The following is a 12,154-nucleotide window of genomic DNA, read 5'->3' as shown; positions in this document are numbered from 1 at the left end:
GCTGGGACTGATCTCCTTTAGTCTTTGTCCATCTATTTGTCTTTTTGCTCACTATTCAAACCTAACAAACTGTGTCCTAACATTGTTCAGATGAGGAGAATTTCTGGATTTCTTTCCACCCACTCTGTCTGCTCTCTCTCTGAATGTTCTCACTAGAATCTGAAGGTTGTGCCCACCTTGTTCCACCCTATCACCCCTTCCCCACCAGGGTAAGAACTATCCCCATTTCTACCCTGTTTAGGAGCAGGAGAATCGCGTTTCATGCATAAGCCCCTCATCAGCTTTTCCTGATGAAGGGTTTATGCCCGAAACATTGATTCTCCTGCTCCTCAGATGCTGCCTGACCTGCTGTGCTTTTCCAGCAACGCACTCTCAACTGCAGTCCTCCCTTTTCTCCTACCCTCTTGAACCTTTTGTGTAATTTTAAACATTAAACTCATGTTGAATCATGCAGTAGGCTGTTTGGCTTGTTGTACACTGACTAGCTCTTTTGAAGCAAAAACTTCAAAGGACCTCCCCTGCTCTTTCCCCTTTGCCCTTGGAAATGTTGTCTTTTTCTTGATTCATCTCATTCCTTTTTCTGGGAAGTTCCTTGTGTCTCAGTCTGGGTGTGTCTCTGTCTGCCCTAGTTTGTTTTATCCATCAGTGCTCCTCGACTGACGCCACAGGGAACTCTTCTCACTCTGGAGTCGATCAAACCACCCCTCCTTCTGACTGTGCTCAGTTCAATCTCCTCCTTAACTTCTGAAAAAAGACCTCTCCCATTTCCACGTTCCTTCTCCAGAATAAGTTTCCATATCACCCATGTCGTGAATGTGCAGTATTTCTTTTGACATCTAAACTTGTTCTTTTGTAATTTATCCCCTTTTTTAAAACCTGGTGAGAGCGGTGTGGACTGGAGAGGGTGGGTTTGTAGTGAGTGCTGGGAGGTTTGAAAAGTTTCTGTCTGATGTGCTGTGCCCCTTTTACAGAGTGGAGTTGGGAAAGCAGTTGGCTAAAGCCATCGAGCCAGAACTGGCCACTCCTGACCAAGTGACCTCTCACGACAGCTCCACCAATGGACTGATCAACTTCATCAAGAAGAACAGAGGTTGAATCTGAAACAAGAAACCTCCAGATCCATCAAAGAACATGTCCCCAGCCCCTGTAGGAACTCCCATTGTAACTGTATGTCGGGAGCTTTATATTCTGTCTGTGTGCTGAGTTTATTCTTCACCATGTCCTGCTGAACCCCTATTTGATGTTGTAGTTCATATCGGTGACTCGTCTGTTTAATTGCAGACCAGGTCTGTCATAGTGAAGTTACAGCCATTGCCTGTCTCTGTCTCTATGTGTGTGTGTGTGTGTGTGTGTGGGTCTCTGTGGTTGGGAGAGCATGTGTGTGAGTCTCCCTCTCAATGTGTGTGTGGGTCTTTGGGTGGGGCAGCATGTGTGAGAGTCTCTGTCTCTGTGGGTGGGACAGTGTGTGAGTGGGTCTCTGTCTCTGTGGACGGGTGTAGAGTCTGCACACTAATTGGAAGTCAGTTTATGATTTAGTCACTGGTTAACCCTGTGTGCACACTCTGTCTAGAAACTAGAGCAAATATAAAGTTTTTCATCACAAACTTCTGTATAGTTCCTTATTTCTTCACTCTGTGTACCCTCCATGGGAACAGTGATCCCTCAGCACTCAGTGCACTGGTCACCATCACAAGCTGTTTGGTTATCTGGGAGCCAATCACAATGCTGTTTGGTTATCTGGGAGCCAATCACAATGCTGTTTGGTTATCTGGGAGCCAATCACAATGCTGTTGGCAGGCCGAAAGCCTTTGTCATCGAAACTGCTCACCATCCCATGATCCAATCAGCTCCTTGTTTCTGGCTGAATCTCCCTTTGTGTATACAAACACATACACATTCCGTTCCAAAGGGATTATGAAGATTATCAAATCAGCCAATGGCATCTTGTTGCTCCAAGGTCTACGAATTTACAATTATTCAGCAGTTTTCCTGATCAGTCCTTGGTGTCAGATTTATTGAATTGTTTCACAGGTTGCATTTTAGGTAAGACAAATTCAGGCAGGACTTATACACTTTAATGGTAATGTCCTGGGGTGCGTTGTTGAACAAGGAGACCTTGGAGTGCAGGTTGATAGTTCCTTGAAGGTGAAATTGCAGATAGATTGGACAATGAAGGAGGAGTTTGGTATGCTTTCTTTGATCAGTGCATTGAGTACAGGAGTTCGGAGGTCATCTTGTGGCTGTACAGGACATGAGGGGGTTTGGGCTATAGGGAGAGGCTGAACAGGCTGGGACTGTTTTCCCTGAAGTGTTGGAGGCTGAAGGGTGATCTTTACAGAGATTCATGTAACCATGAGGGGGCATATATACAGTAAATAGAGAAGGTCTTTTCCCTGGATGAGTGGAGGAGTCCAGAACTAGAGGGCATAGGTTTAGGATGAGAGGGGAAAGATTTAAAAGGTACCTAAGGGGCAACATTTTCACACAGAGGGTGGTATGTGTATGGAATGAGGTGCCAGAGGACGTGGTAGAGGCTGGTACAAATACAGCATTTAAAAGGCACCATGAATAGGAAGGGTTTAGAGGGATATGTGTCAAATGCTGGCAAATGGGACTAGCTTAATGTAGGATGTCTGGTTGGCATGGATATGCTGGACTGGAGGGTTTGTTTCAGTGCTGTACTAATTTAGCATGATAGTGCTGTTCCTGTGTGATCCTGTGTTATATTTAAAAAATCATGTAATAGCTGCACTATTTAAACTATTGGGATTGGAATCACATTGTATGTAAAGAAAGTTCATGTTCCACAATAACGGTCTACATTCTTCAATCGCGTTGTAGCCAACTTGTGCTGAAGAAACATGCATTATAGGGCAACCAACTGTAGAACTCAATGCCTCTGTTTTTGTATCGGTCACAACAGATGAATGTCCAGCTCCCTAATATTTCTCTTTCAAACAGTGAAACAGCTCAAGTAATTACACATGTCTTTCCCCTCAACCAATAACTGACCCAAGAATCTGTCCTTAGACTTCTCCATTTTCATTCTGTCTTTCAGTGTCATCATCAAAAGATGTACAGGTGATGTCTGACATTGCCAGCTCTCCCCTGTCCTGTCTCTTTCTCAAACCCCCCCCCTTCCTTGGGGGGGGGGGGGGGGGGGGTATTTCCACACAAGAGTGGTGTGGACCAGGGGCAGTTTAGCAGATCATGAACAAATTCTGGAGCTGATGTGATATGACCTGAGCTCATCAAAGACAGGAAACTACATACCTACAGTAACTGCTTGGTCCCTGCTGCAGGGAGGTGGGGGGGGGGGGGCTGTCAGTGGCCTGGGGGAAATCGATTGATGCAAAGATCAATTCCCTGTACTAGAACAAGGGAGCCTGCAGGAACTGAAACAAATATCTGCCTGTGGACATTGTGGAGGGATCTGTCCATGTTGTTCTGGTCAGATTGCATATCCTGACTGAGCACGTCTCTCTGAACCCTGTGCTGGTGTCAGACTGGGAGGTCTACACCTGACTTGATTGTCTCAGGCTTAGAGTAAAGAACCTGTCCCATCACCGTCAGTGACCTCACCAAACCATTTGGCCATGTGAGCAAGGATGGTTTATTTAATCTGCTCTTTACTCCAGAGCACTGCCAAGGCTAGCTCATTGGGTACGTTCAAGGTTACAATAGATATTTTTAATCAGGAAGGGAATCACAAATTGAGGAGAATGTAGGAAAATAGAGTTGTGGATGATCAGCTCAGCTGTGATCTCATTGAATGGCCTCCTCCTATGTCTGATGGCTGCTGCTGCTGTAATTGCTCAGTGTGCAATCCTCTCACCTTCACTCCCAGGTCATTCAGAGGTTCTCCACTCTCAGAGCAGAATTGCTGGAAAATCTTCTTCACCAGAGAGCCAAGACAGCTGACCACTAGGAGATGGGCACTGACTGTTGTGCCCTCCGGAGCTGCTTGCTTCAAAGAGGTGAGAAAAAAATAAACCCACTGACCCAGGGATGAGAGAAAACGGAGCTGAATTGAAAGCTGCACATTCTCAGCCCATTCCCAGCCCCCAGTCCTTCCTGTGCAGTAAATGCAGCAGAGACTGATCGCTCAGATTGAGCCACACCAGGAGCAGCTCAGTGTTGGGCTGAGCTGGTCCCAATGGCACAAACCATTGTCTTGTCAAACACATAACTACCAACAGCATAGATTCTTTTACACAATTATTAGTGTTTCTAGCATTCAAACTGGAATTCCATCAACACAAACATCGGTTTGGATCCCATTTACCAGCCTCTCAGAAAAAGAACCAGACGTGATATCGCCCACAACAAACCAAGACATTAGAAAGTGGGACAGTACACCAGTGCTTCACTGATGATGTCACTCACAATGGTGACAAAACATCTGAGAACATGGTAGCAAGGTGGCTCAGTAGTACAGCACCAGGGTCCCAGGTTCGATTCCAGCCTCGGGTGTCTGTGTGGAGTTTGCACATTCTCCCCGTGTCTGCGTGGGTTTCCTCCCACAGTCCAAAGCTGTGCCAGTCAGGTGAATTGGCTATGCTAAATTACCCACAGTGTTCAGGAATGTATGAGTGAGGGATAAGTGTAGATTAATAGGGTATGGGGAATAGTTTGTGTGGGATACTCTTCAGATGGTCAGTGTAGACTTGTTGGGCTGAAGGGCCTGTTTCCACATTGTAGGGATTCTATAATTTATAAATCTTCCAGCTCAGCACGCAAACTTACAACCTGCACAAACTTCATTAGTCCAAAGCAGACACACAGCCACACTGTCAATATTAACTACAAAACTTGTTTTATTTGAAAAAAACGCAGATTATATCCAAGGTTAAATGACCTTTGACATTTACATGTTTAATAATTTAGGGTTGATATTATGTGGCTTTTTTTTAAGATAAATAAATCTACACGTCTTTTCTTTGCCTCAACAAAATCAAAGACAGACTTTTTCCACCCCACAGAGGATTTGGGGAGATAACAGGACAGAATGTGAAAGGTTTTGGGGTTGGGGTTGGGGTTGGGGTTGGGGTTGGGGGGGGAAGCAACTCTCCAGTTTCACTTCCTTTCTGATCAATGACCTTAACCGATTCCACCCCCGACATCGCCATCTCGATGCTGCAGGAAGATGCAGAGCCCAGCTCTCGCACCTTTTACATGGGATCCCAGCAAGGGTCACCCCCAACTCCCCACTCCCAAGTCAACTACATCAGCTGACCAATCGGGGCCAACCATTCAGGGGACATGGCCAATGCTAGAACATTCCATCCAGACTTTGATGCCCCATATGCTTCCTGCCAAGTCAAGCTCGACAAAGCGACACTTTAATCCGATAGTGTTAGTAGTCTGGTTAGAAGGAAATGGAAAGGGAGCACCATGTCTGTTCATGAAGGGGTGGCAAAAGCCAACAGGAGGCCCAAAGGTCTGGCTGTGGGGGAGGCCAGTCAGGGAAAGCAGAGAGGCCTCACTCTTGGAAGCAGAAGGGCAGCCAAGTGCAGAGGCCTAGGGAATGGACAGGACCATGGGGAAAAATAAATAAGATGGAGCAGGGAGGCAATAGAGGGAAGGTGAAGGCAGCGAAATGGACACAAAAGTGCCATTGTTCAAGAACTTTGAGTCAAAGAGGAACCATCATCATTCAAGCCCAGCCTGCCAAACCAACCAGTGAGCTGAGTTCCCAAATCCAACAAACACCAATAACCGAAGACACATGTTCAGAGGGGCCTTCCTGCTTACCTTTAGGAAGGGTGGGGTCTGGCTGCCATTGTGAGGCAGGGGGCAAGTCTGTACAATGTCCAAATGATGCTCATGAACCTGAGCAAATACCAACAGCACAAACCATTCTGGAAATATCTGAAACTGTACACAGGTGTTGTGGGGAAGGCGCCTTGTCTACAGAATAATCAGTACAAAACAAATGCACTGTCTTATCCAACTGGAATAGAACATACACTTTTCTTAAAAAAACTAAAAAAATTTCAAAGTCGGGTCTGCTATACACTGCAATCAATCAGGAGTTTTATATAAAATGGTGGCATTACTTTGCATAGTCAATGTACTGGTATGTGTGCTCACTGGTACAGTAGAGGTTAATGATAGCAAGTGGAAGGTGTGTCAGTAAGTGCTGAATGACCCAGTAAGCTGTGGGCATGGAGATGTCTCAACAGCAACACAAAAGAGGGCTGCTCAGTCTAAAACCATGAGCATGACAAGGAATGACCCTGTGTGCTGAAGTGTATCTCAGTGAGGCCCTTTCCCTGCTGAGGAACAACCGAGCTTTGGTCCCTCAAAGAGAGGACATCCTGAGCCAGCACCATCTGACCATCAACAAACCAATCAGGTTAGTGTTGGGCATATACGAGGTGTAGCTGCCATCTTGGAAATTCAGGTACACGGTTGCGTGGGAGGTGGTGCGAGATGGGGATTGTCTCTCTGGCCTACCCAGAGTAAAGTCCAGTCTGTCTGTCTGTCTGTCGTCATAGCACCTCAGGAGGGTAGGGCCTAGCTTGCTGAGGTTTTGTCAGAGTTCTCCTCGGTCAGGCTATTGCCTCCAACCCCCTCCCTCACTTTCCCACAAACAGCCCCGGTTGTCATGGTCACCAAGGATTCAGACGGCAGATTGGTTTCCAACGGTAACGGTGGTCACTTGCCTCCCCGTCCAAAGGAAACCTCCTTGGATTGAGGTCCCTGGGGGACAGGAGCAGAGACATGCCCCATCTCTCCACCCACTCTGGTCATGAACGTCCCGGTTCTGGTGGTCACAGCTCAGTGACGTGAAGCTGGTAACTCGGGGGGGGATGTGGTGCCGGGGGAATGTTGATGCGTCGGATGTGACAGCTGTGACACAACAGATGCCCCTCCAGAGGGTAACAGCGACGGCCCTCTTCATCATTGAGCTGCAGGTGACAGTCCTGAGGATAACAACAAAGCAATTAACCAAGGGTCATAGGTCAGCACAAATAAAACATCCCAACCTCCTCCACCCAGCAACCACTGCCCCCACCTCCTATTGGCTGTTCTATTGACCTGTTGCCGAGTGGCTAATTGAAGCTGGCCAGCCAATGGCCAAAGCTGTTGTTGTCCCAATGCGCCCAACCCAGCTCAGGGGCTTACCTCACAGTGATAGCATTCCACGTGATAATCCTTATCCATCGACACCACGCGGATCGTCTCCTCTGAACCCTGAAATGCAGTCAGAGTCAGTCAGGAAAATCCTGCCATTGTCACTCCCCGCACAGTACAGCACCATTCCCCACCAGCACCCCTCCCCCCTCACTTTCCTTCAAAACTTTCACTAACACGATGACTGTAAAATATAGGGTGTAAAGGAGGGAGCGACAGAGGGAGAGATGGACATATGTGTACGTGCACAAACAACAGGGAGGGGGAGGGGGAGGGGGAGGGGGAGGGGAGAGACAGACAGACACACATAAACAAGAGATGAAAATGAGGGAGGAAGGGAAAAAGAGACAGTTACTGAATTTAAAAAATGGAATGTAGTGGGAGGGAAAGACACTGAGTAAGGGAATGGTAAGGGAGAGAGAGAGAGAGACAGACAGACAGACGCAGTGAAGAAATAGGAGGACAACAGAGACACACAGAGGGGGGAGGGAATGAGGGAGAATGGGTTGCAGGCAGTACCTTGGCTGGCAGAATCGGGTGGCCACAGGATGCACATTTAGGTGCGAAAACCCTGAACCAGAAAAAAAGATTGCTCACAAATTAGACACAAATACACAGGAAAAATAATGAACCAAATTATACAGTGAAATACTGCACAATGAATTACAGACTGATGTCTAATTAAGGTGTCAGGAAGACTGGTCATATACAAAATAACATCCCAGGAGAGAACAGGACAGAATCTGATCAAGGGATTTGTGTCAACTTAGAACCACTTGGAGTTATCCACTTCCCATTTCATTTACAGATAAAATAATATTTACAGGAACAAAAACCCACTGTCTCAGAATGACATAACAGTGCAGTGCTGAGGGAGTGCCGCACTGTCAGAGGGTCAGTGCTGAGGGAGTGCCGCACTGTCAGAGGGTCAATGCTGAGGGAGCACCTCACTGTCTATTCTATAAAGTGCTGAACTAAGGCCCTGCCTCACATAGATAAGGTTGATGTTTGAAGAGGAGAAGCAGCTAGTCATTGTACTGATCCCTCCTACAAATGCAGTCAAAGTGAATCAGAGTTTGAGCCACACACCAGCAGTCTGTGCTGTTTTTCAAAGCTGACCTCTGGGCCAGGGAATGGGGACCTTTGCTCAGCACATCACCAGCTGTAGACAAAGGGAACAAGCCTTATGAGGTTAAACAGCTGGATTATAAACATTGCTGGAGAAACTGAGTCTGTTCTTGCGTGAATAATCAGTGGGTTGTGATAGAAAGGTTCACAATCCTGAATGGTTCCCCTGAGGCTGTCCAATCCAGATTCCCCAGGCCGCAGGGTCAGTAATGGAGGGACAGGAATTTAATCAGCTCTGGAAGCCAAGAGGAGAGACAGAACGAGTTGATCACTCACGTGTGATAATCTTTGACACAGTAAATGTTGTTGTCCACATCGACAGTGAAGGGGACACCATCCAGGCACTCATTACAGACCACACAGCGGAAACAGCCCGGGTGGTAGGATTTCCCAAGGGCCTGTAAAATCTGGACAGCAACACCGAAGGTCAGAGAGATTCTCTCAGGTACAGACTCCTGCACAGTACAACTCTCCCAGTACAATTCATCCTCTCTCCCCCACCACACCCGTAGGCAGGGCCTACCTATCGGGGGCCCTTCCCCACTCTATCCACTCATGGCTGACCCGCATCCAGCTCCTCACCTCTCGAGACACGCACGTTATAAAAACCAGACTCTCTCAGTCTCATAAGCTCCAAATGACAACCTTTTAGAAGAGATTTCCACTCAAAGGGAAGACCAAAGGGAATGTGCAAACTATCAGTGTATTTGAACCATTTTAGTCCCATCAGCATTCAGACAATGCTGTGTTGCTGTGTCTGTCAGTGAGAGAGAGTCTAACTACAGAATCAGTTCAAACCTGATGAATGAAAAGCCACCATTCGATAAGCAGAGTTGGAATTAATCCATTACATTTTATTGACGAGTGTCACCAAAGGACAACTCCAACAAAACCGGTCTCCTCCTACTCTCTGTTTAAGTCTCTATCTACTTATGTGTCTAATTATTCCATCCTTCACAATAAATTCTAGCATTTTCCCTCCCACTGATGGAAGGTAACAGGTCTGTAGTTTCTCAGTTTTCTCTCTCACTTTTCTTTTAAACAGTGGAGTGACATTCTAATCCACAGGAATCATACCAGAATCTCTGAAATTTTGAAGGGTAATCGCTGACATGTAAAATGTTAAATCCTCATGTTTTTTTTTAAATCAACGTGCAGCCTTGTTAATTTCTTTAGTACAAACATCCTCCTGATGCTCATTTCCTTCACCAGCTCATTCTGCTGAACCACATGGATCTAGAAGCTGGGAGATTTCTGCTAGCTTCCTCAGTGAAACAGACTCCAAGTAATTATTTCACTTCTTTGCCATTTCTCTTTGCTTCATTATAAATTCTCTTGACAATAGTTCCAATGGACCCACATCCCATTTTAGCTAATCATTTCCTTTTTAGAAGTATTTGCAGTCCATTTTTATGCCTTTTGCTAGATTGCATTCATTTTCTCCCGTTCCTTATCAGTTTCTTGGTGCTCTTTTATTGTAAACTAAAACAATTTCCCAATCCTCAGGATTGCTGCTATTCCTGGCAACTTTATACACTGTTAATGTTACACAATCCTGAACCTCCACTGTTCACCATGGTTGTCCTTTATTGAGTTTTGACATCTTGCAGGAATGTATAGTCATAGAGATGTACAGCACGGACAGACCCTTCGGTCCAACTCGTACATACTGAGTAGATATCCTAAATTAATCTAGTTCCATTTGCCAGCAACTAGCCCGCATCTCTCCAAATGACTCCCCACCCATACACCCAAGTTGTTGTAACATTTGCAACAGTTCTTTAAAAAAGACTGCTCACTATGTACATTCATTATACCTGTCCCACTGTTTCAGAATAAACCACTTCGCTTTCAAACAAAAATCTACAACAAATTTTGAGGAGATTTGTAACTCATGTTGAGGTTCTGGATGTAGATTTTCTCGCTGAACTGGAAGGTTCATTTTCAGACGTTTTGTCACTATACTCAGTAACATCTTCAGTGAGCCTCCGGACGAAGCACTGTTGGTGTTTCCTGCTTTCTGTTTATATGTTTGGGTTTCCTTGGGTTGGTGATGTCATTTCTTATGCTGACATCATTTCCTACGGTGGTGTCATTTCCTGTTCTTTTTCTCAGAGGGTGGTAAATGGGACCTTTACATACAGATGAGGAATGACACCACCTTGACTGGGGGGACAACACATCCATCCCAGGACAAGCCAAACAGAGACATGCACGAGAATTCCTAGAAGCATGGCATTCCAACTGGAACTCTATCAACAAATACATTTACCACCCCCCGAGAAAAAGAACAGGAAACAATGTCACCACAGGAAAGGCATCACCAACCCTAGGAAACCCAAACATATAAACAGAAAGCAGGAATCATCAGCAGTGCTTCGTTCAGAGGCTCACTGAAGATGTTACTGAGTATAGTGACAAAATGTCTGAAAATGAACCTTCCAGCTCAGCGAGCAAACCTACATCCAAAATTCTAGCACATTGTGGAAGCTCAATCCAAAAAAAATTATTTTACAAGATTGTTAACAAACTCCTTTCATTGCACGATGATAAATCTAAAACAGCATGCCCCCTGGTCGGCTTGGCTTGGATTTTCTATGTTTCTGTACTGATCTAGCTAACCATCCCTCACAGACTACAGAAAAACATCCTGCATAGCTTCAGTGCTCAGTATTTAGCCTGTCTATTTGCAGACTGAACTCCCTCATAATAACTGTATTACCCCTGCTACAAGTTTCTCTCATCTCCTGATTAATTCACTGCCCCAAAGACAACCATTACCACCCAGTGGCTTGTCAATAAATCCAACCAATGTCTGCTGCTGCCCCCTGCTGTTTCTTCGCTGCACTCAAGCAGAGTCCACACTGTCAGATTGGAAGAACATTCTCTCTTACTCATCTACTGGTCCCATTCCTCATCAGCGCAACTCCACCAGCTTTTCCTCCTCGTCTGTCCTTCCAAAACATTCAATATTCTCAATTATTCATTTTTTTGTGCATTGGTCCTGTTAAGAATACTGTTAAATAGCATTCAGTTACAGACACTTAAAGCTAATCCAATCTGATCTGATCCAATCAGTGCTGAGCACAGTCACTGTAATGCAATTACACACGCTGACTACTTTATACATGAAGCAGATTACTCACCATCTCCATGATCAGATGTCCACACATGAAACACTTGTCTGCTGTCTGCTGGAACCCCGAATACTGGAAAAACAAAGATTCTCTACAGCACCATTGATGTATAAATACAAAGGCACGACCATTACCAACCAATCAGCTGAATTCACAATCCACCCAATACTAACCTCAAACAAATCCGCATGTTGGAGACAGGGAGGTCTGCAGATGCTGGAGATCAGAGTTGAGCGTGTGTTGCTGGAAAAGCACAGGTCAGACAGTCCTTCCTGATGAAGGGCTCCTGCCCAAAACGTCGATGTTCCTGTTCCTTGGATGCTGCCTGACTTCCTGTGCTTTTCCAGCAACATACTCTCAACATCATCCTCATGTTCCCCAGGATAAAGTGGAACCAATTTCAGAATGAGATGAGGGATTGCTTCTCTCAGAGGGTTAAGTGTCTTTAGAACTCCCCGCCACAGAGAGCTGTGGGTGCAGTGTCCATGTATATGTTTAAGGTGGAGATAGATTCTTGATTAATTTGGGAATCATGGGGAAAGGGCAGGAATGTGAGCTTAAGGAATGCTAGATCAGCCATAATCCTATTGAATAGTGGAGCAGGTTACAGGGCCTACTCCTGTTCCTATTCCTTATGGGATTACCTGATCCTCTCGAACCCCCACATTCTCCAAGGTGTATTTATAGCATTCCTGAATTTCATCAGTGACCATGCAGCAGGAACAGTTAACTACCAATCGGAACTAGCT

At 45.7% G+C, this 12,154-nt stretch overlaps 2 protein-coding genes across 2 annotated transcripts in view; one reads left to right on the top strand and one right to left on the bottom strand.

Moving 5' to 3' along the window:
- The window catches only part of LOC140496264 (glucose-6-phosphate isomerase-like), a 31,966-nt gene extending 30,362 nt beyond the window's left edge, over positions 1 to 1,604 (top strand). Inside the window, exon 18 of the mRNA XM_072595803.1 lies at positions 972 to 1,604. Within this exon, the coding sequence (XP_072451904.1) occupies positions 972 to 1,095 (124 nt within the window). The 3' untranslated portion in view covers positions 1,096 to 1,604. The remainder of the gene's footprint in view (positions 1 to 971) is intronic.
- A 3,195-nt stretch (positions 1,605 to 4,799) lies between these two features.
- Positions 4,800 to 12,154, bottom strand: part of wtip (WT1 interacting protein) — a 34,850-nt gene continuing 27,495 nt past the window's right edge. The window contains exons 4-8 of the mRNA XM_072595801.1: positions 11,415 to 11,477; positions 8,545 to 8,675; positions 7,660 to 7,711; positions 7,132 to 7,200; positions 4,800 to 6,929 (exon numbers count right to left, since the gene is read on the bottom strand). Coding sequence (XP_072451902.1) covers positions 6,777 to 6,929; positions 7,132 to 7,200; positions 7,660 to 7,711; positions 8,545 to 8,675; positions 11,415 to 11,477 — 468 coding nt within the window. The 3' untranslated portion in view covers positions 4,800 to 6,776. The remainder of the gene's footprint in view (positions 6,930 to 7,131; positions 7,201 to 7,659; positions 7,712 to 8,544; positions 8,676 to 11,414; positions 11,478 to 12,154) is intronic.

The sequence above is a fragment of the Chiloscyllium punctatum genome, chromosome 26 (assembly GCF_047496795.1).
Source record: "Chiloscyllium punctatum isolate Juve2018m chromosome 26, sChiPun1.3, whole genome shotgun sequence".
Taxonomy (NCBI): domain Eukaryota; kingdom Metazoa; phylum Chordata; class Chondrichthyes; order Orectolobiformes; family Hemiscylliidae; genus Chiloscyllium; species Chiloscyllium punctatum.
Note: the sequence above shows the minus strand (reverse complement) of the source record. Positions and strands in the feature narration are given on the sequence as shown.